Raw genomic sequence first — 27,577 nt, forward strand, 5'->3', positions numbered from 1 at the left:
GAAATAGTCATTTCTATATGAGGCGTCTAATCCCCATTACTCAGAAGGACCTTCTCCTACATAACCCAATCTCCCCCTATAGTAGATAGAAAAGGTCCTTCTGGACAATGGGAAATGGTCATTTCTATATGAGGCGGCTAAACCCCATTACTCAGAAGGACCTTCTCCTACATAACCCAATCTCCCCCTATAGTAGATAGAAAAGGTCCTTCTGGATCATGGGAAATAGTCATTTCTATATGAGGCGTCTAATCCCCATTACTCAGAAGGACCTTCTCCTACATAACCCAATCTCCCCCTATAGTAGATAGAAAAGGTCCTTCTGGATAATGGGAAATGGTACAGTTTGGTACTTTAGTCAAAGTTAAAAATTATACAAAATATAAAATAAGTGTGTATTTAGCATGAAGAAGCCAAAAACTTTTATAGATCAAGTCCAATCCAAGAGAATAAAGAGTCCCTCCAGGTCATGGGAAATAGACAGTTGCCTCAGAGTTGGCTAAATCCCATGACTGGGGAGGACCAGGTCCCTCTGAGTTATAGGAAATAGCCTCTTCTATGTGAGAAGGCTAAATCCTATAACTATCCAGCACCTCACCACTAGGGGGCAAATAGGTTCTTCCCAGTCATGGGAAATAGACAGCTCATACAGAGCCAGCTAAATCCCATGACTGGGGAGGACGGGTACCTCTGAGTCATGGGATTTAGTCACAACCGTATAATATGGTCGAGGTGTTGTGTCCCGTGTTCCTGCACTATGCCTGTACGGCCACTAGCGGCAGCATAGCCGTGGTCAGCACAAGCGCCGCGCCGTCTCCGGTCAGCAGTCACTGCATCAGCTGATCCACTACCCTCCCAGCTTGCAATTTGATTGGTCACTTTCTCAGAACTTCGCTGATTGGATGTCAATCAGGAAGTGGGCGTAGACATCCGCAGTGATGGCAGTGTTTTGAAGAGCTCCGGTAAATACGGCTCCTACGGTAAATAACGGGCCGTAAATCCTAGTGGACCTGCGCACAAGGTATGACGTCGGGTGGTTTCGTGCCTGCACGAACACTGGGAGGACAGTCACATGACGTCTCTTTCTCTTACTGTGGGACTACAAGTCCCAGCGTTCTGTGCGGTGTGATTTCCTGGTACATATTGTGTGATGTATCAGTGTCCTACCATTATAGCAAGAGGCTGCAGCTGGTAGTAAAACTCGCATCCCTACAAATCATGGGGAAAGATTGGCCCTTACTGTGAATGGTGGGAGATCTAATGGCCCAGTAGACCCATGGCCACGGGCTCTATTGTTCTATTATCAGTTAAAGGCCTTGCAGCCCCCAGATCACATGTAAAACCAGTGTTGAGGGGTGGAAAATTCTTTGTGCCCTTGAATGTACAGTTTTAAGTTTTACAGCCACATATAACTGTATTTTATTTATATTTTCTGTGATACAGCAACGCAAAGTATCAAGTATTTGTGAAGTGTACAAAAAATGTTACGTGCTTATGAAAAAAGTGCAGTGTGTATATGTACTGAGCCCCCACTTTGTCAATACTCACAATGACCTTTGCCTGTCCTGACAGCTGCAAGTCTGTTGGGGGATGTCTGCAGCAGCCTAGGAACTGGGATGATCTGCCCCTTCGTAGTATTCTCTACCTCTTACCTTTTGTAGTGGAGAAATAGGGACATTATCCCTTATCCCAGTGATGGCTAACCTATGGCACTGGTGCCAGAGGTGGCACTCAGAGCCCTTTCTGTGGGCACTCGGGCCATCACCATAGATGACTCCAGGTATCTTCCTGCAGTCCCAGACAGCCCAGGACTTGCTGTGCACAGAGCTATTTTAAAGTGACAGCTCTACCTGGGACTATTTTCTGCTTTATTGGTGTCCTCAGGGGCTTATATCAATGAAAACTGAGACAGTGAAGGGAGTATAAATCACAAATTACATTTCTGTGTTGGCACTCTGCGATAAATAAGTGGGTCTTGGTTGTAGTTTGGGCACTCGGCCTCTAAAAGGTTTGCCATCACTGCCTTATCCCATCCTCCACATACTATAATGTATCCTGTCCGTGCATGGACCAGAGTGGATTGGAAAGAGTTATAGGCCCATGTGGATAAAAGTTATACTCTTAGTCCCAGAAACCCCATTTAACCTTGTTCTGTTCATATGCCCCATGCTAGCTACCAACCAAGAATACTCATTTGTAGCCCTTAAAGGGGTTTTCCTATCTGGGCATTCACACTTAATTTAATTAATCTGTCATAAATATACTGTACCTTTCTTTAATTGTTTCTTAAAGGGTTGTCCCACAAACCAAGTAAGGCCCTACCCACAGGATAGGGTCTAACTTGCTGATTGATGGGGGTCTCGGTGATCAGGGGTCCGATGGGGGTCCCAGGTACCTTGGTCTAATCCCTTGTCGTTCCCAGAGAGTAATGGAGCAGATGGCCGTGCATGACCGTTCTGCTCCATTCATTTCTATGGAGCTGATGGAGGTTGCTCATCAATGAGACCCCCATCAATCAGCAAGTTAGGCCCTATCCTGTAGATAGGGCCTAATTTGGTTCGTGGGACAACCCCTTTAATACAATGTTCTGGTGTGAAGATAATTTCCCATAAATGTAGCCATGTTGTCCCTAAGAAACGCAAAAGTTTTTTCTTTTATACGACCACCACCACATTGGCCAAACACACAGTCTTGAGGCTCACGGCCACCTAGATTCAGCATTTATTACCACAGGACGGCTTTGGGACATGCAGTGGACATTTTATATGCAAAAAATATTGTTTCTTTGTACAATCACTTTAGTAGCGGTAGTCCTATCCAATGACGTCCATCCTCCCTTTCTAAGGGACCATCTCACTGCCATTATGGGAAATTATCGTCAAGCAGGTATATTTTTTTAAAATAACACCCAATTGAATTTTAATCTTATTTTGTGTTCTAGAAACGTAACCTTAGGCTTTTAATGAAAACTCCAGCAACTGAATCATGGGAAACCAGCTAGCAGGAATAGCACCATCTCAGATCTTATCAGTGGACAGTTATTTTTCAGACATTCATGACTTTGAGTATGACAAGAGCCTGGGCAGTACACGATTCTTTAAAGTTGCTAGAGCAAAGCATAGAGAAGGCTTGGTGGTGGTCAAAGTCTTCGCAATACAGGATCCATCACTGCCCTTAACCAACTACAAGCAGGAATTAGAAGAATTAAAGATCCGACTTTGTTCTTCCCAAAACTGCCTCCCTTTCCAAAAGTTCACATTAAATGAGAAGGCCGCTTTGCTCTTCAGACAGTATGTCCGGGACAATCTGTATGATCGCATCAGCACACGTCCCTTCCTGAACAATATTGAGAAACGATGGATTGCTTTTCAGATTCTAACTGCTGTAGATCAGGCGCACAAGTCCGGAGTGTGTCATGGCGATATCAAGACAGAAAATGTCATGGTAACCAGCTGGAACTGGGTTCTTCTTACAGATTTTGCAAGTTTTAAGCCAACTTACCTACCTGAAGATAACCCAGCAGATTTTAACTATTTCTTTGACACTTCTCGAAGAAGAACTTGCTACATAGCTCCGGAAAGATTTGTAGATGGCAGCACATTTTCCACGGAACTAGAGTCTATAAAGGATCCAACTACACCCCTGGTGGACCTCACTAATAACAATCAACGGACCCGCGGAGATCTTAAACGGGCAATGGATATCTTCTCTGCAGGTATTGATTTTGATCACTCTGCCTAATGCATGCAAAAATATCATGTATTTATAGTTTTGTTTATAAATATGGTATGGAACATATCTGGTAAAGTTTCTGCAATGCAGAGTTGCTTGCTATATACCAATATCCCTGTACCTGCTACTTATACATTGCCCCCTAAATATTTCTGCAATATAAATATTTTTTTTCATCTTAACAGGTTGTGTTATTGCAGAACTCTTCACGGAAGGGGTACCATTATTTGACTTGTCTCAACTTTTAGCTTATAAAAAAGGACAGTTCTCACCAGATCAAGTTCTTGGCAAAATTGAGGACAGCTCCATCAGACTTCTAGTAAGTATCATGACATGGTTGCATATATATATATCTGTGGATAATTCTGAATTCTGGCCTAAAATGTGGCCAATATCACATATAATTTCAGGTGTATTTATTAAAGGGCTGGTACCACAGTAATCCCGTATGCACATAATAGGTGATAACAAGCTGACCGCTTATGGGCCGACTGCGTGAACCCCCATAAGACCACTAGAACAGGACCCCAGCAATCCAGATAAATGGGATACCATTCTTGCAAATGGGTGTAGCTGCAGTACAACCATGTCCCGCCACTCCCTTATTATGGGAATGTCTCTATGCCCTTTATTATGGGAATAAGGATCTCCCAATCACGGTTTATGAGGGTGCCAGAGATGGCTAACGCTTTGGTCAGCAATTTCCACACTCCCATACTAATAAATGGAGCAGCACAATCCTCCTATCAAGGTTGAGTAACGTGATTGTGTGACCCCTTTGCTATGTCAAGATGCTGAATGACTTGATTGTCATTGGACAAGATTACAGAGCAGCGGGGTCTTGCAAAAAAGCTACAGCGCTTGAAGTTTGCATTGGGAGAGAGTACAATTTTTAGGTTCAGTCCACTCCACCCCAGACTCTTGCCACTAGTAGGACGTCTGAGAACCATATATAAATGACGGAGTTCTGAATGAGTGGTAGATGTTATAACATCTCATGGTATTATTTCCTTGTCTTCAAAAGGTGACACAGATGATTCGTCGGGAGCCTGGAAAGCGACTGGCAGCAGAAGACTATTTAAAGCATCAAAGGGGCAATGCTTTCCCCGAAATATTTTACACCTTTTTGCAGCCATACATGGCTCAGTTTGCCAAGGAAACCTTCAATTCTGCCGATGAACGCATCCTGGTAATTCGTAAAGATTTGGAGAACATCATCCATAATCTCTGTGGAGATGATCTGAGCGAGAAGACAGAGGGAGAGACCAAGGAGAATGGCTTGCTTATCTTGGTTTCAGTGATCACTTCTTGCTTACAGACATTAAAATACTGTGATTCTAAGCTGGCAGCACTGGAGCTTATCCTCCATCTTGCCCCACGCTTAAGTGTTGAAATTTTACTTGACCGCATCACGCCGTATTTACTGCACTTTAGTAATGACTCTGTTCCCAGAGTAAAAGCTGAGGCTGTGAGGACACTGACTAAGGTGCTAGCCTTGGTCAAGGAAGTGCCAAGGAACGATATCAACATTTATCCAGAATACATTTTGCCTGGGATTGCACATCTGGCACAAGATGAGGCGACTATTGTTAGACTGGCATATGCCGGTAAGTGAAGGTTACATTTCAGTCAAACATGTTCTTCTCTGCATTACCTTACCTGCATGCAAACGTCTTTTTTTATGGGCCACAAACAAAGGATAAGGAACAAACGTTGATTGGCACTCACGAAGTCCGTTTAAAATTCTGTAGCAGCTTTATTCATCCAAATATAGGTACAATACAGGTAAAAGGCAGGTGCAAGGTGCTGTAACCATCTACATCTGACGCGTTTCAGACCATTAGGTCCTTAGTCATAGATTAAACAAAGGACCTGTGTGCCATCAGCGCGGGAGATCTGCTCTTCCACTGATGACAGGACTTGGGCTTTATTAGGACCTGCTCTGAATTTTTTAGGCTCAGACAGTTAGCTTACACACTAGGCAGTTGAAACTATAGAAATACATAGGGGGAGATTTAGCATATCGTATGATTGCAGCCATGCCTTGTGGCGTCAGATACATCAAGAGGCTTAGGCCGTTGGGCAAAACTATGCCAGGTCCGACCTGGCATAGTTTTGCGTGAAGAGAAGCGTAAAAAACTTTGCTGGTTTTTCAAAAGAACCCAGGCATATGGCGGGAATGCTCCATGTCCTCTCATACCACCCCGCCACTGCGCCTTTCTACACCCCTCCACATCCACATGGTGTGAAGGTGGTGTAGTCGCTATTGTAATCACAAATTCTTGCATTGGCCAAGAATTTGGGACTATTTCACTGCTTTTATGCCCAAAAACCAGCATAGAAGCAGTGCTAAATCTCCCCCATATTTTCCATGGCTAGCACACGTAACTATCTCATGTGCAGGAGGACTTACACTGACAACTCTTTTAATATGTATAAACACTTTGATAATGCTAAATTTGCCTCTGTAGAGACGCTACAGCAATATTGAAGACTTAGGGGCAGATTTATCAAGCTGTCTGGAAGTCAGAATATTTCTAGTTGTCCATGGCAACCAATCACAGTTTCCCTTTGAAATATGCATGAGCACTGGTAAAATAAAAGTTGAGCTGTGATAGGTTGCCATGGGCAACTAGAAATATTCTGACTTCCAGACAGCTTGATAAATCTGCCCCAAAGTCTTCAATATTGCTGTAGCGTCTCTACAGAGGCAAATTTAGCATTATCAAAGTGACAGCTTGATAAATCTGCCCCACAGTGTCAGGTTTCTCCACAGATAACCATTTATCTCTATTTGTCAACACTGGGAAACTTTACTGTACTTGTCACGGGACTAACAAATAGACAAAGCGAGACATTCTTTTTCCCATACTAAAATGTGTTTTTTTTTTTCCTTTCTATGTTATGTTGATAAAGAGAACATAGCATTGTTGGCTGAGACGGCACTTAGATTCCTGGAGCTGGTGCAGCTGAAAAACCTGAATATGGAGAATGATCCCAGCAGTGAAGAGCTGGATGAGGTTTCACATCCCAGTGAGAACTATGACACAGGTATGGCGGTCATACCAATGTTGTAAATTGATACGTCTTCAGCAGTATTTCATCCATAGATTGCTTATTAAAGTATCTATACAATGCATACTCATATGCCCTATAACAGTGGTGGCGAACCTATGGCACGGGTGCCAGAGATGGCACTCGGAGCCCTTTCTGTGGGCACCCAGGTCTTCACACCAACGCAGAGTTTTTCAGTAAGGACTCAAGGCTTTCTCCTGTGATCCAATACAGCCAGGACGTGCCCTGCTTAGAACTATTTTAAAGCAACATCCTTGGCTGCCAGGACCACAGGAGGAGCGGGAAGGTCTGGATAGAGATGGATCGTCATTTGGGCTCCTGCTCTGGGTCCCCTGATTCTTCCTCTTCAGGGGACCGTGGAGGGAAGCTACAATCCAAATTTCTCCATCTTTCTATTGTATTGGTGAACTCGGGACACCAATACGATTAAAACCTGTCGTACAGCAGGGATCAATAAGTTACTATTTAAATTGTCATGTTGGCACTTTGTGACTTACAAGTAGATTTTGGTTGTAGCTTGGGCACTCTGTCTCCAAAAGGTTTGCCATCACTGCCCTATAAGGACATTTATGTGGTAGAGGGTAGAGACCCCTGTTCCAGGAACCTCCTCTCTTTCGTATGACAGCCATAAACTGATCCTGCTCGGGACCATTAGTAGTAGCCATGTACAGTAATACATGTTTAGTGATATTATTTTAATGAGTCCCGAATTTTATATTCCCATATATATTTCCATTTATTTCTGTGTCTCTCTGCTACTGCTTTGCTGTTGCATCATGTAGAAGCAAGATGTTCTGCAGGGCTCCAATACGTTTGTACCAATGGAGTGCTGCTCTGATTGTTCCTATTGACTTAGTATGCACACAGTGTGAGCCAGCAGTGGGCTCGCTGAACATCACTGACCAGTGCACCAGAACCAGCGTCTTTCTGCCTACAAGTGCATGGTTATTTATTGTCATATATCACCCCAATAAAGTACCCCCCTTTACCATGTACCTGTACCCACTTTGTTATGGCCGTTTGCAGTCCACCTTTTCTGCAGCCTGTACTACTTAAAACCAATACTTCAGCAGAATACTAATGTTATAAAGTGTGCATACATATCCCAGAGTTGGAGATGGATAACATAAAAACTTTCACAATTGTCTCATCCTTATGGTTTATTTGAATCTCATCATTGCATCAATATGTATGTAATACTGAATGTGATTTGTGATCTTCTTCTAATGAATTTTGATGGTCGATAATCTAAAAGGGATCTGTCACCAGATTTGACCCCATTAAACTAACAGCATCCTCAGGTAGGTTATGAAATCTTTTTTCTAGAATTCCTTCATTTATGTGAAATCTCACCCATGTACCTAAATAACAAAATTGCCTCCGAAGCCATGCGAAAATTAGCAGGAAAGAGATTTTGCCTGATATGAGGCACTTTAGACCCCCCTATCCTCTGTTCCATAGTACCTAGAAACCTGCTTATTGTTTCATATTGAAAACTAAGAATCCCATCTTTAACTGAAAGTCAGAAGCAATCTGAAAGGTGAGATTTTTATCTGATATGGGACAAACTGGGATGCCTGAAGTCACACTCTCCTTGCAGCTTCTAAGCTTGACACCTCTCAGGGAAAATTACTCTTCTCTGCTCATTTTCACCTGACTTTAAAAAAAAACATTTTTTTATAGCTAATGTGTGATATTTCAAGTAAAGGAGATAATTCTAGAAAGGGCATTTTATCTCCACTTCAGGTGGAGTCATTTTTTTTTTTTAATCAGATAAATTTTTATCCTGTCCATAGAGTAAGCATGTGTTGCGCAAAAACCAATAGGCAACAGTACATTAAACATTCACACAGTACATAACATGCCCCACATTTCCTACTTATTTTCCATCCTTTTAGAGAGCCCCTCAGAAATTAGTGTTTGATTAGAAATTATCCTCTATCACAAGGCCAGGCGCCCCAAATCTTCTCAAACTTTGTAAAAGCATTATATTTTAGATATACGGTACCCCTTTCTCCTCGCTCCTTGAACTCCTGTAGAGTGGGTGGGTCTCTGAGCTATCAACTTCCTAGCTTGATTTAGGGCTCTCTGAAGAGTTGTTTTGACCCACTCAGTAGCTGGTATCTCCTCACGGTATCCCAGGAGACATTGCAGTGGACTTCTTGGTATGTCAATCTGATATATCCCTTCCACATACGTTTAAAGGAAACCTACCACTTAGAATGGCAGGGGTAAGCTGTAAGTACCGAGCACCAGCTCAGGGTGATTGTGCGCGCGCTTCCATAGGAAATAGCGGAGATGTTGCGCGCACACGGTCGCGCGCAGCGCCGAAGCCCCTTCTGCTCTAAAGTTTAAAAAGTGTTAAAACCGCGATACCGCGGTTTATAACACTAACGAAAGTAAGTACCGGCACCAGCTCACCCTGAGCTGGTGCTCGGTACTTACAGCTTACCCGTACCATTCTAAATGGTAGGTTTCCTTTAAACTCTGTTCCAGAATCTGCACAAAAGGACAGGCATCATCTACTCTACCCACAATGTGACACAGAAAGGAGGGTTTTCTATATACCCTGTGTAGGGTATATAGAGCCTCGCTAGAGGAGGTTTTTTGTCCCAGATCCTCCTCCCAATTTTTCTTAACCTGCAGCGGATGCCTCTTTAAATATACCATATTTTTCGAACTATAAGGTGCACCTGATTATAAGGATGAATGACCAGCAGGTGGCAGACCTGTGTACAGTTCAAGGCAGCTGTTGTCTGTAAGTACGGTTCATATATAAGGCGCACTGGACTATAAGGCGGATATTTGATTTCTGAGAAAATCAAAGGATTTTGTTGTGCGCCATATAGTCTGAAAAATACGGTAAGTCAATTAGATGAATGTAGTATCTCCTACCTTGGCTATAAGGCCGTTAACTGGAAATGCCCCCTTAGTCAATACCACCTTCGTCGCTTAAGTCGACAATTAAATTCCTTCTGACTGAGAACTCTTTTAAAGTTCCTTCATTATGTAGCTAATGTAAAGTGGTCATTAAAAACTCGCTGGGGGCAATTTATTATTATGAGACCTTTTAAAGTCTGGACTAGGGACTTAATAGTGTACCATTTTATATACTTTTTTTCAATTATCAATTCTGGAGCAATTTTTTAAAAAAGTGAAAAGTAATGGGTTATTTGTTCAGGTCAGCTCAAAATGTAAAAAAATACCATTTTTTTTTTTGTGGCCAGAATTCTGAAGTGCTGCAATGATCAATATTATATTGAGTTAAGCATTACCTGACTGTTATTGTCTGTCTCTTTTTACTTATGTAGAATTACAGGCTTTACATGAGATGGTCCAGCAAAAGGTGGTGACACTGCTAAGTGACCCTGAAAACATAGTCAAACAGACATTAATGGAAAATGGAATAACACGGCTATGTGTGTTCTTCGGCCGGCAGAAAGCCAATGATGTCCTTCTCTCTCATATGATTACCTTCCTTAATGATAAGAATGACTGGCATCTCCGTGGAGCCTTCTTTGACAGTATTGTCGGTAGGTGTGTCGCTGTGAATGTATAACACATTGGGGCAGATTTACTTACCCGGTCCATTCGTGATCCAGCAGCGCGTTCTCTGCGCTGGATTCGGGTCCGGCCTGGATTTATTAAGGCAGTTCCTCCGACGTCCACCAGGTGGCGCTGAAGCTGAAGTTCCCTTGAACGCACTGGAATACACCGAGCCGGGCTGAGTGAAGGTAAGTGCAAGCTCCGTGACACATTTTTTGTTTTAAATGCGGTGGTTTTTCCGAATCCGTCGGGTTTTCGTTCGGCCACGCCCCCGATTTCCGTCGCGTGCATGCCAGCGCCGATGCGCCACAATCCGACTGCGTGCGCCAAAGTCCTGGGGCAATTCAGGGGAAATCGGCGCAAATCGGAAATATTCGGGTAACACGTCAGGAAAACCCGAATCGGGCCCTTAGTAAATGACCCCCATTGACCTCAATTTATAACACACTTACAATAAAAGTTATTATATGTAAATGTTACAGAAATAGTCTTTACCATGACATGATTCAATACTGTGTTTTCCAGAACATTAGACCAGCCAAAAAAAAGAAGCCCTAGTATGTTTTTTTTTTTCATAGTATGGTTGAAATATAGACATAAGCTGTACTACTCTGTAAATACACTCTAGATAAAAACAGTGAATGTCCCGACTCATCCTTTGGTAACTAGAAACACAATCCTTTTGAATGAAGTGGTGATTCTCCTGTTAAAATTGACACCAAAACTGTGTTTCTAGGTGCCAGACCCTCCCCAGCTGAAGGCAGCAAGGAGGGGGGAGCTGACAGATGCAATATGGACAAGATGTGCTCATTTAAAGAACATCTACCACCAGATTTGGCTACTTTAAACCAGACACACTCACATCTTGCTGAGTTCCCCCACGATCAAAATTTTGTTTTAGATTCTTGTGGCCTCGTTTTCTCAAAAAAGGTTTTTTATAATATGCAAATGAGCCGTTAATTGTACACACCTCTTTGCATGCTTACTGCCCTCCTGGAGGAACTCTAGTGTCTCCTCTCAAGCTCATTTATATATTTTAAAAAGTATTTTTCTTGATAAAACAAGGACACAAGGATCTAAAACAAGACCTGGTGCTGATCGAGGGGGAACTCAACAACAACCTGAATTTGGTGTTAGAAAATGAGATAATTTTTGTTACAAAAAAATAAATGGATCCTTGTTCAGAGAAACACGGTAGCTGGGAAATGCTCTTTGCATAGGATATGAAATGCACATGAGTGGAGTCTGACCAATGCGATGCCATGGAACCCATGCTGAATGGTAGGTGAGAAAGTCGGGCAGTGGTGTCCACTCGGGAGTGAGAGAGGAGTGGAAATGTAGGCGGAAAGACAGAAAGTACATCCAAGTGTATGATTCAATAAAAGGAATACTTCCAAATAAAATGCTTACTTTGAACATGTGGATAGAGAGCTTGCCAGTGTTAAAAAGGATTTGGCGCAGTCTCAGCTTCTAGATTGCCGGTGGTAATACAGCATCTAGCATGGGTGGTTATAAGGAAAATTCAAAGAAGTATGTGATCACTGGCGATTCTTATAAAGGCAATAGATGCTTCTACAGTATTATAGCACTGTACATATTTATTGGCAGGTACGACGAGTTTCGGCGCAGGACATGAGCATTTATCAGGTACAATAAATGAATAAAAGCCTGGCATGAAGGCGAGAGTTTTGGCCTCTGTATTATTTACCATGCACAGACCTACTCATATTGTAGTGGCTGTGCTTGGTACTGGAGCTCTCTGCAGCTCAGTCCCATTGAAGTTCATGGGAAGGAGACACAAAACCAGGCACAGCCACTACATGTGTGGAACTGTGCTTGGTAAGACTAAGTTCACATTACTCCTGGTGGTGTCCCTTAGTGTTTTTCCTTATGAAAGAATAACGGAGTCCCCCCACCCCCCAAATAGGATATTGATGCCCTAACCTAAGCATAGGCCATTCAGTATTAAAATCCCACTTTCATTTAGCATTATTAGTTTTAACTGTTTTAACTGAATGCAAATGTCAATCCCCATTTTCCAGCATGTTATTTGAATGTGAAGTCATTGCTTGGCCAATTTTGTTCTTTCAGGGGTTGCGGCATACGTGGGCTGGCAGAGTTCTTCCATATTAAAACCACTTCTCCAACAAGGACTGAGCGATGTGGAAGAATTTGTGATCTTTAAAGCTCTTAATGCCCTCACTTGTATGTGCCAGCTGGGACTTCTCCAGAAACCCCACATCTACGAATTCTCTTGTGATATTGGTGTGTATAATATGTATTGTTCTGTGGTTTTTGATCCCTCCTGTTTAGTTTTAATACTGCAAATTTGTAATACTAACTATTTAAAATTTTCAGTTCAGTTGTTTCTGAAATTAAATTTAGCAACAAATGACTCGAACAATAAAAAACGGAAGCCTATGTTCTGCCGCAGTAGGATTAACAACGGCGATTAAACAATAAACCTCTATGACTGGTGTCATCGTCATGGTGCAGTTGTTAATGAAATGTATGAAGAGGGTGAGCCCTCTTCATACGGGGGTGTCAGCTGTACATGTACCGTGTTATATCCTAGGGCTGAACCACTTTTGAATAACAGTTTGTCCAATACAAGTCCAGTGGCTCATTGGAAAAAAATGGACATCCCTTGGCTGGCGTCCAAGTGTATTCTGAGAAAAATGGATGGTTGCTAGGTTGCGCTCTTATAATCCATGTTTTCATGGCTGAGAATTGACTTTGTCATGGGCATCCAGTTTAAAGGGAACCTTTCCCAAAAAAAAAAAGAAACCGTACCTTGTCCAGAAGTTTGAAAGTCTTCAACTTTTCATTGTCGAAGTATCCATTTAAAAACTAGTTTTATTCATCCCCTTTCCTCCCTAACATAAAGTCAAGGAGGTAATGGAGCCCCTTCCTCTTATCGCTGATGTCACTGATCTGATTGTGATCACATTGTGGAACGCTTATTAGTTAACACCACTAGCGAGCTAATGGACGCTTCCAAGATGCGCACTGTAATCGCAAATGCGTTCTGCTCCTGTGAAGCCGGCCGGGTTGCTGTAGTTTTGGGGGAATGGATACTTTATTGACCTTGCCATAGATGAAGTAAGGATAAAGAATTTGGTGAACCTCATGTAAATTTATAAAGGGACAATTATTTCCTAGAATTTAGTGAGCAACCTTGGTAAAATTGATTGCATCTAACTGATATAGCCCGACATTCAAAAATTGTCAGAATCACATGGGAATATATACATAAATATATCACAATTACCTCGCTGTCCCCCACCATTAATGTTCTGAGATATCCCTGGTCACGTTTCCTGTTCCCATGTCGCGATGGACCAAGTAGAGACCAACAGGAAGTGTCAGAACATGAGCAGCAGGAGCTGGAGAGGATAATAATTCATTCTGTGTGCAGTGGGACAATTTTGGATAAAATTTCTCACTTTTTCTTCCAGCGCCCTTTTTGTGTCATCCCAACCTGTGGATACGCTACGGAGCTGTGGGCTTTATTACTATGGTTGCGCAGCACTTAAATATTGCGGATGTTTACTGCAAATTAATGCCATATCTACATCCATTTATCACTCAACCTATCATTCAGGTATGTACCCAGAATCAAAGGACAATCACTGACTTCATCATAAGTATTTCATAGAAGGTATTTTCATGGGAATGATTCACTCTTATGATTAGATGTAACATTTATTTGCTTCATTTCACAATTGCAGATAGACAAGGAAATTGTACTTCTGAGTGTGTTGAAGGAACCTGTTAGCCGGTCAATATTTGACTATGCTCTACGATCCAAGGACATCGCCAGTCTCTTTAGACATCTACAGATGCGCCAGAAAAAGAGGAACGGTACTCTTCTTGAGTGTCCACCTGCAGAAGATCCAGCTGTTGCCCAGCTCTTAAAGAAGCTGCTATCACAGGTATAGAAATCTCTAAATCACAGGTTCCCAGTAGGTGACATGGCTGTTTACTATATGGGCTCCATGCACATGACCTTGTGGTACATCAGACTGTAAACTGGGCTCGAGACATACAACTGACTGGAGAAGGGAGGGGGATGAGTGCTCCTACCCCTCCTCTCTTCATAGGGAGCGGAGCGGCCGGCCGGTAAGTCAATCCAAAGATAAAACCTCTATCTTTGACACCCCGTACCATGATGGGCCAGGCAGCATAGACCTCGGTCAGGTAGTGATCTGGTCGCACAAATTTCAGCTAGATCACAGACTCGATAGAGGTCTATGACACCCCGTGTCCCCCCATCATGGTCATGTGCATTAAACCTAAGGAATATTATGATGAAATCACTTTGATAAACTTTGTTGAGGTAATTAAAAAAAACTAGACTCTAAGATGTAATCCATGCTGCAGATTTTTGTGCCAAGCTGCAGTGCCTTACAGTACAATGCATGTCACTGGGATTTGGAAAACCTCACTTCAATAATGGAGAATTTGTGCATTTGAGCTGTCTTGGGTGAGGGCTAGTATTAGTTCTAGCAAAGGAAAATTGCTGTGGCTGGTTGTTCATGGTAGATATGATTACATTTAGACTAGCGGTGTAAAACCCGCTGCCCTTGGGCTGCATGTGGCCAACAGTTGCATCTCGCATACTACTGCCGGCATATCTGAGATCATTGCGCAGCAAATAGTAAGTATTTATTACTGGCTGCAGGCAGATCATAGTACTAAGTAACATGGTACATTATATGATTCAATAAAAAGGCCCACTAACTCTTTATAAATGAAGCTGATATAATAAAGCTGATATATCATATAGTTGATATTATACACGGTTTGCCACATTCTGTTGTAAAATTGGTATAGAATGTCATTTATGCACTATCCCAAAAATAAGACCAGAAACCCATGAAAAAATAATTATGCATAGATCATATTTTATTAAATACTATAGGTGCTGCCACACGTCGCGTTCTTGGACGGTTTTTGGGTAGTTTTTAAACGGTCTGAAAACGCATGCTTTTTTAAATAGATGCATTTTTGTAAGCTTACCATGTGTTTGGCTGGTTTTAATCAGTTTCACAGCTGCCTACACTTCTAGAAATTAAGGTAAACATTCAAAAACGCATGCGTTTTTAAATGGACTGTAAAACGCATGCTTTTTTTTTTTTTTTTAAATCAAACATTTTTATTGGGCTTTTAAATTTTTTTAAAACCTAGACATTACATTTCAAGCCAGAAAAACACACTCTAAATCACATAAAACATGCATACCCCTCCCCCCCTCCCCCGAGCATTGCAGGTATCACTACATGGCAGGATATACAGACATATACATAGTATAATTCTAGATACTGCATGTAGATGGCAGTGTGCGCGAGCATACACATAAGAAGATGAAGACCATATTTTATATCACAGTGTGCACTACTCAATGGCCCAAGGCTGACAGACGGTAACTAAGACCTTCACGCAAATTTAGAAGCATTCTATTTGGCAAGTCTGGCGCATCCATCCATAAACGCATTCTTTTAAAAGGTCCAAGAACGCGACATGTGGCAGCACCCTAAGAGGGAGGGATAACAGTACTGCTTTAAAAAACAAAAAACGTAAGATATCATCTACAACAGACTCTAATGAGGTTGCGTCATGAGAGCCAAACAAGCAAAGCCACTATGTGCAGTACAATACATATACAGGTAATACAATACATGTAAAATACAAGACATAGCTACTTCTCCTCTGTCTGCTTAGTATTATGTATGAGAAGTATGCAAATAAGTTTTCCTAGATGACGCCTCTTTTGTTAACTTGTATAGCAGATCCCTTAACATTAAGCATGACTTTTAGGTAGCCTTTTGACATGATGTGGGATTAAAGCCAAACTTTTAGATCTATTCCAAAAGGAACAGATTCCCAAGTGTTATCAGCAATGTTTTCGATGTGGTTGTGTCTCTTCAGTGCAGTGTATGAAACTGGTTTAGCTAAGGCTTTTGACTAGGATAGTAAGAGTTCTCCTTACAGAGTGTATTATGTATGAAGCATTCGCCTTGGTGACCATAAACTGTTAACCCCTTTCCGAGGTGTGATTTATCTATGCGTAACACATCGGCTGCGAGTGTATGGAGAGGGCTTATTTGATGAGCCTTCTCCATACAAGGTGAGTGTTGTTATTATTTTTATTAATAATAATTCCTGTAGTTATATAGCGCACACAGATTACGCAGTGCAGGGCATAGCTTGCCAAATCCGTCCCTGACCCCAACGGGGCTCACAATCAAATCAATTTCCCAGTATGTTTTGCTGTGTGGGACCCGGAGGAAACCCACGCAAACACGGAGAGAACATACAAACTCTTTGCAGATGTTGACCCTGGGGCTTGAACCCAGGTCCCCATTGCTGTAATACTGAACACTAAGCCACCGCATTTGTTGCATATTGCAGATAACACCCACCAGTAACACCTGCGAGGGGTGCTAGCACTGATCACGGGTGTTAACCCTTTGATTGCTCTGCTGATTGCCCTTTCAGTCAAAAGCTGGCAGCGCAACGTCACGTAATCGGGGGTCACAATTTGTCCCCAAGACAGCCTTGGGTTTTTCCTAAGACATGAGGCTGTATAATTAATGGAGATCTGTTACAATGCCAGTGGCACATTGTAATAGACTATGTGTAAAATCCCCGTAGACAACCCTACAGTATGGCAGTACATGGTAGGATCAATCAGGGTTAAAGTACACTGTGGCGTCTGGAAAAAAAAAATTCACCACCCCCCCCCTTTCCCTAGAACTGATATAAAAAATAAACAGGAAAAATAATAAACATGTTTGGTCTTCCTGCATTCCAAAATGTCTGATCCATCAAAATATAGTAACAGTTATTACCGACATTGAAAGGAAAATCGCATATGCCCAAAATACCACTCTTTTCTATTTTAAAGTAAAAAATGAAAAAAACAAAAAAAGCCTGGTCATTAAACAATCTTTGTTTAAATCACTGCTATTCCTCCAGGTTACATCCACCCTTTATTCACATGAACACACATTTTCATTAAGAATGATGGACTGAGGGTGAAATTTAGCAGGACCGATCCTTGTTTTTCCATAACCTATAAACCAGACATTTATGGAACACCTAATGTACATGATAAATATTCAGTCCTGTACGGTACATAGCTCCGGTACATAGTGCATAGTGTATCCAAGGAGCCTTGGATTATGATGGATTCCCTCTTAATGTTACTTTTTTCTCTTTGTGTTCATTAATTAGGGAATGACAGAAGATGAAGAAGATAAACTTTTGGCGCTTAAGGATTTTATGTTAAAGTCCAATAAAGCCAAGGCAAATGTAGCGGATCAGAGCCACATTCATGAGAGCTCGGTAAAAGGAGTGATTGACCTCCAGTTGTTAGGAATAAGTGGAAGACAAGCCGATCTCGTGAAGACAAAACTGGAAACAGAAGATAAGCGCAGTAAGTTGTCCTTAAACAGATTGGGGCACATTTACTTACCCTTCCCCGGAGTTTACGGAGTTCCGGCGATAATGCACTTTGCTGCGATTCACTAAGATTGTGCACCCGATATCCTGCATGTGTTGCTTCCCCGCTCAGGTCCGATTGAGTTCACTATCTTCTTCCTGGTGCATGTAAGTGCTTGGTCTTGTGACACAATTTGAAACTTAAATCCGGCACTCAGTCTGAATCAGTCGGATCGTCTGAAAAAACGATTGCGAGCGATACAATGCCAACACAGATTCCTGTTACATACCTGTCCGACTAAAGTGCGATCCACGACCCTTAGTAAATGAGCCCCATTGGCTACCTATTACCGTTCCAATCAATTTATATTGTATCTGTAAATCGGAGCTTCTTCACAGAAATAGGTGTGGAATGAAGAGCTTTTAGTCATAGTTTTATGGACTGATTGTTGATCTGAACATTTTATGATTACCACTGATATTTTCTGTACAGCTGCTTTGTTCACGGTTTGTGATTTTAATTTAAAAAATATTAAAATTGCAATTTATTTATTTTTTTAGTATCTCCAATCCTTTTACAAAAATTTTCGGTCAAATTACATATATATCTATTCTCTATGTATCTAGTTAGCTCACCTTGTCTTTGGCTATAAGATAACTGGCTGCAGCTAAAGTGTTCCCCTAATTAAAGGTGTTGTGTAAACTGTAATATTTATCCCCCATTCACAAAAACATATAGTTGTCCAACAAGATAACCCTTGCTGTATCTCTATCACTCTATCACTCCAGCACGGAAGCATGTGAAGCAAGACTCTAATGTGAATGAAGAATGGAAGAGCATGTTTGGTGCAATGGAGCCAGCTAATATAACCCCCAATGTACCAAGAACTGCTGCTACTGACCAGGAAGCTACAAAGCCACATCGTTCAGAATCTTCTGCTGCCGTTAATGCCCCCCTATCCTCTTCACCACAGGTAATAATGTTGTACTTTTTATTTTTTTGTGTGTGTGTTAGTGCTAATTTATTGTTCAAGGGTTTGTCAAATTCACACTATGTTCCCCACACATCCTGGTCGGGCTGTAAGCAATAAATTCGTGTTGGTATCACTGGACTGCTTCACCCAATTGCTGCCCATGGGTCAGATGGACACATGAGAGGTTTCGGACCGCTGAGGCCATTCATTTAACCCTTTCATGACCATGGGTCATTTATACCTGAAGATCGTATTTTGCTTTTCTGTTAAGTTATTCTTTAAATTATGATATCTTTGGAAGAGTTTTGTGTATCCTAGCAGTTTGGTCAGATTTTTGTTAAGAGTTGTCATATAGATGGCAATCGCTATTGCTTTGTAAAAATAATAAAGTAGGAATGTTTTAAAAATGAAGAGGTTAAAAAATGCTCATTCAAATATGAAAATATGAAAATTTTGTGCACAATGGGGGCAATGTATCAATGTGTCACAGGGTACACCAGTGTGAGTTAGCTAAAACTAGTCTTATGCTGCTCCAGGTTTTACTACTTTACTCTACATTAGACCTACTTTTAGTTTGTCTACAGTGTGCACACCGTCTTGATGACAGACCACACCCCTTTTTCCGATGTCACACCCTTTAGTCAGATTATTTAGAGAAGTGTAAAAAAAAAAGCCTTCATCAATCTGGCACGAATTATTTATGAATTATTTTTCATTACATAAATCCTTATTCTTCTTGTCATAGGCATCTGAAGGAGTAGGAATCCAATCTAGGAGACCCACATTGCAGATATACACCAGCACAACTCAGCCCTCAACTTTACAAATCCGCATGACCACATGTAAGAGTGAGCTTCAGCAGCTTGTACAACAGAAGCGGGAGCAGTGCAATGCAGAGAGGATAGCAAAGAACATGATGGAGAGTGCTGAATGGGAGAGTAAGCCGCCTCCGACAGGTCAGTGACATGTGCTTAGGAGGAATTGTAGTGCTGTGACACACCTAAATTAAAAATGTTGGTATCCCTAGGGTGGCACCCAAAAGGCTTGCTGGTGGCGCATTTACATGAACATAAAGGCCCGGTGAACAGAATCCGTGTATCTGATGAACATTCCATCTTCGCCACTTGCTCCAATGATGGAACAGTGAAAATCTGGAACAGTCAGAAAATGGAAGGAAAGACTACAACAACAAGGTATCACATATGTTGCCCAAATTGGATTTTTCTTTACACAAATCACTAGTAGAAATAAAAATAATATAATGAATCTTATCAGAACAAAGTCCACTGGTTTCTAGCATCTTCCCCTGTGTTTTTGATGTCCATTACACTGTTATGTTATGGTAGATAAGGACTTCAAATTGATGCCAAACTGAAGGTCTTCCATTTACCTTATGTACACTATGGGGCACATTTATTTACCTGTCCGTTGAAGTTAACAGTGCATTGCCCGATGATAATGAACTCTACCGCGATTCACTAAGAGTGTGCGCCCGATATCCTGCTTGTGTTGCTTCCCAGTTTAGGTCCGCCGGAGTTCAACTTCTTCTTCATGTTGCATATAAGTCCATTGTCTTGTGACACAATTTGAAAGTTAAATCCCGAGCTCAGTCCCGAATCAGTCGCATCGACAGCTCCCCCACTCCCCAATTTGTGTCACATGGAAGCGAGCGCAGCTGCGACAGAAAACGATTGCGTGCGACACAATCCCAGCACAGACACTTGTTAAATACCTGAGGTGCGGGGGCCGTGCCGTGTCCCCACGCTCTGTGCTGCTAGTTATAAGTTTGTTTTCTAGGTGAAGAGCAGTAGAGGTGAGTATTTTGCACCTTTTTTTTTTTTTTTTTTTTTTTGTGGTTGATTTCCTTTATAAATTTTGCAAATGAGCCTTACGACTCTGGTCTTGGTTAATAGTTATGGAATCTGGAGCCCCTTTGGCTCATTTGCATATTTTTTTTTATAGTTTAATTGGACAAAAAGGGCATAAGAAACTAGGAAGAGCAGATCCTGCAACAGGAGGCGCATACCAGTATGTCAAACCTTGATCCTGGTGGTAGATTTACTTTTACACTCCAGAAGCTAGCCCATTAGTTGTTAAAGGGTTTGGGCACTTCAATAAATCTCTTCCATTAGACAGGTCTCTGCATGTATATGTACCTGGGTCTTTGCCTCCTGTGAGAGCTTCAGCCTCTCCCTGTTTTCCACATCCTGCACTTTACATCTTTACACAACTTTCTGTTTCTCACTCTTTCAGCCCTTCCGTAATGGCAGCCTCCAGTGTGTCTTTTTTTTCTCTCCTTCAGTCTCTCTGACATACACAGGGAGGTGGGAAGGGGGAGCAGGCTGAGTCATAATCTCCTGCTGCAGGTCCCTCCTATTAGTGTAGAGACATGTAAACAAAGAAGCTACAAAGTGCACAGAGAGTCTACACACAGTAATAAAGGAAGTATCAGGGATTATGAATCAATTGGTGAGCATTCCGGGATCACTATTAAGGCCGTAAAAGATCATGGGCAATTTATGTAAGAGTGGCCAACCCCTTTAAGGATTGTAGATCGATAGACTGACTGTTTTTTGTTTTTTAATTTTTTTATTATTATACAATTTTATAAATACTTTTCGTTTCTCCACTAATGAACCCTCTCCCTGTCTAAGATGATAGATGGAAGCTTCATGTATAGCAGTGGTTCTCAACCTTTCTAATGCTGAGACCCCGCAATATATTTCCTCATGTTGCGGTGACCCCAAACCATGCGATTTGCTGTAAAAATGAAATAAAATTGCGGCTCCGATGGCTTTAGGCGACCCCCGGTTTTGGTTGTATGACCCCCGATGGGGTCGCGACCCACAGGTTGAGAACCACTGATGTATAGGAATAAATGCCTGGTACCTCTAGTCATGGACCATAACTATTTGGGTTCCCACCACTAAAATGCAAATACAGTTATCTGCATTTGTGGGAAGGGTTAATGACTCCACAGCCTAGACTTTTAATAGGTGAGCAGTCATGGTGGGGGCACCCCCAGGATAGCCTGTTGTACACTGCGATTGGATACAAGAGAAGACGACTGCACACTGCTGCTTGCCGGCAGGAAGTGTCTTTGTGTGAGCTGGTCTTGTAATACAGGGGGGAGGGGCATGAGGCGGAGACAAATACAGTGTGCAGACAGGAGAAGCTATTCATGAGAAGCATTCTTTCCTGCCAGACCTCATTTATATGGTTTCTATAATTGCTTTAATTTTTTTTTTAATATATTCTCAGGTCGATACTGACTTATTCTCGCATTGGTGGAAATATTAAGACTTTGACATTTTGCCAAGGTTCACATTACTTGGCTGTGGCTTCTGACAATGGCAACATACAACTTCTTGGAATTGAAGGATCTAAACCACCAAAATCGCCAAAAGTTCACTCTCTGCAAAACAGGTGGGTGTTTTAGTTTTCAATATTAAGAAAATGTTATCTAGACCAATGTAAAAGGATGGTGTATTGAATGACTACCATGTAATAATACAATGCCTGGCTGATCATAGCAGAGAAGAGTCATATTTTACCTGAGATAAGTCCCTTTTAGAGGCTGACGGATTAGCGTCATTTCACGCGCCCATATCTTGAGCTCCATAGTACCTAGAATTATGGTATCAAATTAAAGATAAGAATCTTGCAGATCACTTCAGGCTAGTTGGTGAGCTACAGCACCTGAGATACAGGCAGTTAGAGATATTTGGGAACTGGATCTTTATCTGCAGTTCACATTTGCAACTAATGGCTTAACTCTCATTTTCACATGACTTAAGAAGCAGTTTTTCTTAGGTAAACAGGTGAGATTTCACATAAGACAGGAAACTTTAGAAAGGACATTTCCTCCCATATCTGAGGGTGGTGGTAGTTAAATGTAGACAGAGGCCCTTTTACTAAAAGTAAAAGCAATATGTCTGCTTTAGACAAAGTTCAAAGTAGCTTTCCCCTTAAAACTCTGGCTTATGCTATGCCTTTGTCACTCCTATACATTTCTGAAAATCAACCTCTGGGAGGTGTTACACTTCCCACAGTGTGAGATTACAGGAGGCAGAGGTAGGGGGTAGTGCTGAGAAAGCAGGGGGTGGAGACAGTTTAACAACCTGTGAAGCTGCAGAATGGAAGGGATTTGGTAACGCCCCGTGGATAACAAATATAAGAATCTTACCACAGTCACGGTGCCTAGATCTATGAGTAAGTGTCCCTGGTTTATTATGATGGATTTTGATAATCGCACACTGTTGGTGCTGCCCATTTCAGATAGTGTACAGACCTATTTGACAAGGGCAATAGTAACCACTAGTTATCAATTTATTCAGAGATTTCTAGGAGGAAAAACAGAGTTTGAAGAAAAGATATTTCAGAATGGTTATTCCATGGACAATACAAAGAGATTAAACACACAATTGATATTTTTACATTCCTGCCATATGAAGACTTTATACATTGTGTTTTTTCTGTTTCTAGATGTTTGGATCTACGGGAGGACGGATGTGTGGTAGATATGCATATGTTCAATTCAGGATCACAGTCTGTGCTTTCCTATGCCACAGTCAATGGATCTTTGGTTGGGTGGGATCTGAGATGTTCTAGCAATGCCTGGACATTGAAGCATGACTTGCGATTAGGGCTGATCACCTCATTTGCAGTGGATATCCACCAGTGCTGGCTTTGTATTGGTAAGCCTCTATCTGACTGAGTTACTAAGACCAACACTATGCTAGTTATACAAACCACACTATTATGGGGGTTGTTAATACACCTACATGTCTTTGAAATCCATCTGTCTCTATATGTAATTTAAGGTACATTTTACTGATCGAAGATATTATGGACCATGGACAAATGGTAGCCTAAACTGTATTTGGCCTCTGAAGAAAGAAAGGGGGGGGGGTTAAAAGAATAGAAAAATGCTACTTCATGGTGCATTTAGGGGTTAATGATAACCTCTGCATTGCAACAACTTCACGATACTATACAATCCTTGCCAGGTTCTTTTGCTTTATTGACTTATTAGTTTCTTAATACGTGTTTACTACTGAATGGTTGTGTTCTTTATTGTATCAGGAACCAGTAGTGGAACTATGGCATGCTGGGATATGAGATTCCAGTTGCCAATATCCAGCCATACTCATCCAGCAAGGTCAAGAATTCGGCGTCTCCTCATGCATCCATTGAGCATGCATACAATGTATCAGTCTTGGGTAATAGCTGGTAAGTGCTTTCTGTATTTCTATGGCATTAGACTTAGGCATGAATTCAGATATAGCCAGATTTTCCAGTTGGAAAATCTTTAGATAAGTTTTCTGGGAATGTGATTTTTTTTTTTATGACCTATGCTAGTGCCTAAAGTTGTGGAAGTACATTGATCAGCTGTTCTTATGTGACTCTAGAATTAACGTAATAGGTAGATTCCTAATGGTAGGCTTCCTTTAAAATCTCATAACCCATTCCCATGTATTTTCAGAAAGTACCAACCAGTATGAACACCTTCATATCCGAAAAATAACATTTTCACCTTCCTTTTTTGGCTAAGCAATACGCAAAATTGATTAGATTATTTTGTTAGGATTATTTAAATACATACTTCTATGTGTGTTTGTTCATGACTAAGCCTTTCCTCTTTTCTCAACCAACCCCTAGCTGTTCAAGGTAATAATGAAGTCTCTATGTGGGACATGGAGACTGGTGATAGAAGATTCACATTGTGGGCCAGCAATGCTCCTCCACTCTCAGAGATGCAGGTAAACTTACATCACACACGCAGAGCTGTGGTTATGGAGCAATGAAGCAGGGCTGTGCTCGTGGCAAAGTGGCACAAACTATGGAAGCAAAAGTGGGTCCATTTACATAGAAGGGCTCTACTGATCAACCTTATATACAACATCTAGGGCAGGATTAGGAAGTTTGTCTTCCTGCATGCCTATTTTGACCCCTGTTATTATTAAATAGTTTGATATTCTTTTATTACTTTCTTCTATTTTTGTGCATGCTTTTACTTTCAAAGAAAATAAATATGCCATTACCTGGCAACTATAAAAAGAATGATAATCAATCTTAGACAAGTTTTGCAGTGAAAGAATGTAATTGACTGATCAAAATGCCAATCATTCTGGACAGAACAAAAGGCGCCAGAGAACGGGTGCGACTACCCCCCAGAAGAAGCTGCTTGTTAGCAGTGAAACGGCCGTAGGGTGTTATATTAGGGCAAAGACGTATATTAGACAGGAAGGGAAAGTTTTGCAATCTAGCTGAGAATACAAATGCTGAACATACCTTAACCCCTTAAGGACGCAGCCATTTTGTAGCTTAAGGCTCAGTCCCATTTTTTGGATTCTGACCTGCGTCTCTTTATATGGTTATAACTTTTGAACACTGTTACTTATCAAAGCGATTCTGAGATTTTTCCACACATGTTGTACTTCACTTTAGTGGTAAATTTTGGCTGATAAGTTTTGCGTTTATTTACAAAATAAACAGGCAGCTGCCAGGATTTTAGTTTTCTCGTTGCCCCCTTTTGAAGGCTATAAAATTTTTGCTTTTCCGTTATTTGGGCCATGTGACTGCAATCTTTTTTGCGGGATGAGATGCTTTTTCCAGTGTTACCATTTTGGGGTTGGTATCACCTATTGTTTTTTGAGGTCATGAGTAGAAAAGCATCAATTCTGTACTGGATTTTTTACTTTTTTTTTTTTTTCGTGTTCACCGTATAGCCTAATAATCCTGTTATCTTTATTCTATGGGTCGATACGATTACGGGGATACCAGACATGAATATTTTTTCTTATGTTTTACTAAATTTGCCAAATAAAACCCTAATGTGGGGAAAAATCTATCATTTTTGCATCGGCGTCTTCCAAGTGGCATAACATTGTTACGTTTTTGGCTACAGAGCTGGTTGATGGCTTGTTTTTTGCGGAACATGTTGTACTTTGCAATAGTATCATTGTGGAGTACATATGTTTTGTTGATCACTTTTTATTGCATTTTTAGTGGGATATAATAGGTAAAAATCATAATTTTTGGCTGGTTTTTAAAGTTTTTTTTTTACGGCGTTCATCATATGGGTTCAATAGTTATTTAGTTTTATTCTATGGATTGTTATGAACGCGGTGATACTATATATGTGGGGTTTATGTTATGATTTAGACTTTTTTGAGTGTTATATGTCTCTTTATATGTTTTGGGGCTTATGGGCATTTTTAGCGATTTATAAAGTTATTTTTTTATTGAAAAACATTTTTTTTTTTTACATTTTTTACTTGATCCACCATGGGATATGAACAAGCAATCATCTGATTGCTTGTTCATGATAATACTCTGCAATACTCATGTATTGCAGGCAGAGGTCGCGATAACGCCTCTACACGCGTCATAGACGCGTTTAGAGGCTGATTTACTCCCCAAAAAAATCACCAAGCGTATTAATACGCTTGGTGATTTTCCTGTGAGCTGCCACTTCCAAGCGGTGACGGCGCCGGTTGCGATCCTGCAAGATATTCTCTGCAGGATCGCAGCGCTGAGTGGCTGGAGGCAGGACAGGGAGGGACTTCCAGCTCACCGTCCGTGCCTCTCCCGTGGGGAGCCGAGCGAGTGGTGGGGGCGGAGCCGAGCGAGGAGCCGAGTGGGGGGTGAGAGATGGAGGAGCCGAGCGGGGGGTGGGGGAGGGATATCTGTTACAGGGGCTGTGCTCCTGATCGGTGTGCGATCGTGCACACAGCCAGTAACAGGATCGTGCTGTCTATGTAACAGCCCGATCGTGTACTGTGACAGGGGACTGATAATAATCGGCCCCCTGTCACAGCAGCCCCTGTATACAGTGAGAGGCTGCAGGGAAGGTGCTGTGCATCCTCTCTGCATGTCTCTGTATACAGATCACTGATGACAGTGATCCAATGGGCTCTTACCATTAGATCACTGTTATCTGTCATCTATATAAAAGAAAAGCAGGGAACACATATATTATGTGTTCCTCCCTAAATGTGCCCCTGTATAATGAAAAAAAAAAAAAAAAAGGGTTATGTTCCCAAACCGCAGAAACCGAATTAAATAAAATTTCAGCAGCATCAGCCCCAGACTGGTCTGGGGGCCGCCGTCAGCCATAGTCCGCTGGGTAGACAATAAGGCTGCATTTACACAAACGTATGCCCGCCAGGCCGGAGCCAGGCAGGCGTACGTTCTGCACCATGGAGAGGAGGAGGAGGTGACCCCGACCCTCTCCATTGAAATGCATTGGGTACTGGCCGTAACACATGTCATTTTCCCGTGTACTGTGTGGCCATCTATTGGGGACATATGTACAGCCACAAGCTTGTGGTTTTACATACGCCCCCATATGGTAGTGTGAATGTAGCCTGAGGGCGCTGTACCACGTTGCGTTTGCAAACACAGACGCAGAAAAAACCGCGCCCACCGGGGCGGTCCGCGATACAATAGCATCGGCGTTTCTATGGAAACGCCTGCGATCGGGAACGAGCCGCCGGTGCATTGCATTAATTTAACGCAAAACACAGGCGGCTCGTACCCGATCGCAGGCGTTTCCATAGAAACGTCGATGCGATCGGACCGCGGACCGCCCCGGTGGGCGCGGTTTAGTCTGCGTTTGCAAACGCAACGTGGGACAGCGCCCTAAGGGTGAGGTTATTACATACGTTTTCAAACGCATCACAACAGCTGAGAAGAGATTTGCCTAATTATATTGCTGTCCACATTGCGTTGATGCATGCGTTTTGTTAACACAATATTGACAGCAATGTAATTATGCAAATCTCTTCTCAGCTGTTCTT

General features: G+C 41.8%; 1 protein-coding gene across 3 annotated transcripts in view; it reads left to right on the forward strand.

Moving 5' to 3' along the window:
* The first annotated feature begins 879 nt into the window (after nt 1-879).
* The window catches only part of PIK3R4 (phosphoinositide-3-kinase regulatory subunit 4), a 32,990-nt gene continuing 6,292 nt past the window's right edge, over nt 880-27,577 (forward strand). The window contains exons 1-18 of one of the 3 annotated variants that reach the window (XM_072153490.1): nt 880-1,021; nt 2,942-3,715; nt 3,918-4,051; nt 4,757-5,339; nt 6,649-6,783; nt 10,119-10,340; nt 11,962-12,000; nt 12,445-12,618; nt 13,812-13,957; nt 14,085-14,288; nt 17,593-17,794; nt 18,589-18,773; nt 19,519-19,729; nt 19,801-19,966; nt 22,035-22,199; nt 23,259-23,470; nt 23,859-24,005; nt 24,435-24,535. In XM_072153490.1, coding sequence (XP_072009591.1) covers nt 2,986-3,715; nt 3,918-4,051; nt 4,757-5,339; nt 6,649-6,783; nt 10,119-10,340; nt 11,962-12,000; nt 12,445-12,618; nt 13,812-13,957; nt 14,085-14,288; nt 17,593-17,794; nt 18,589-18,773; nt 19,519-19,729; nt 19,801-19,966; nt 22,035-22,199; nt 23,259-23,470; nt 23,859-24,005; nt 24,435-24,535 — 3,756 coding nt within the window. In that variant the 5' untranslated portion in view covers nt 880-1,021; nt 2,942-2,985. The remainder of the gene's footprint in view (nt 1,022-2,941; nt 3,716-3,917; nt 4,052-4,756; nt 5,340-6,648; nt 6,784-10,118; nt 10,341-11,961; nt 12,001-12,444; nt 12,619-13,811; nt 13,958-14,084; nt 14,289-17,592; nt 17,795-18,588; nt 18,774-19,518; nt 19,730-19,800; nt 19,967-22,034; nt 22,200-23,258; nt 23,471-23,858; nt 24,006-24,434; nt 24,536-27,577) is intronic. The other 2 variants (XM_072153491.1, XM_072153492.1) reach the window with 2 other exon arrangements.

This window comes from Engystomops pustulosus, chromosome 5 (genome assembly GCF_040894005.1).
Source record: "Engystomops pustulosus chromosome 5, aEngPut4.maternal, whole genome shotgun sequence".
Lineage (NCBI taxonomy): Eukaryota > Metazoa > Chordata > Amphibia > Anura > Leptodactylidae > Engystomops > Engystomops pustulosus.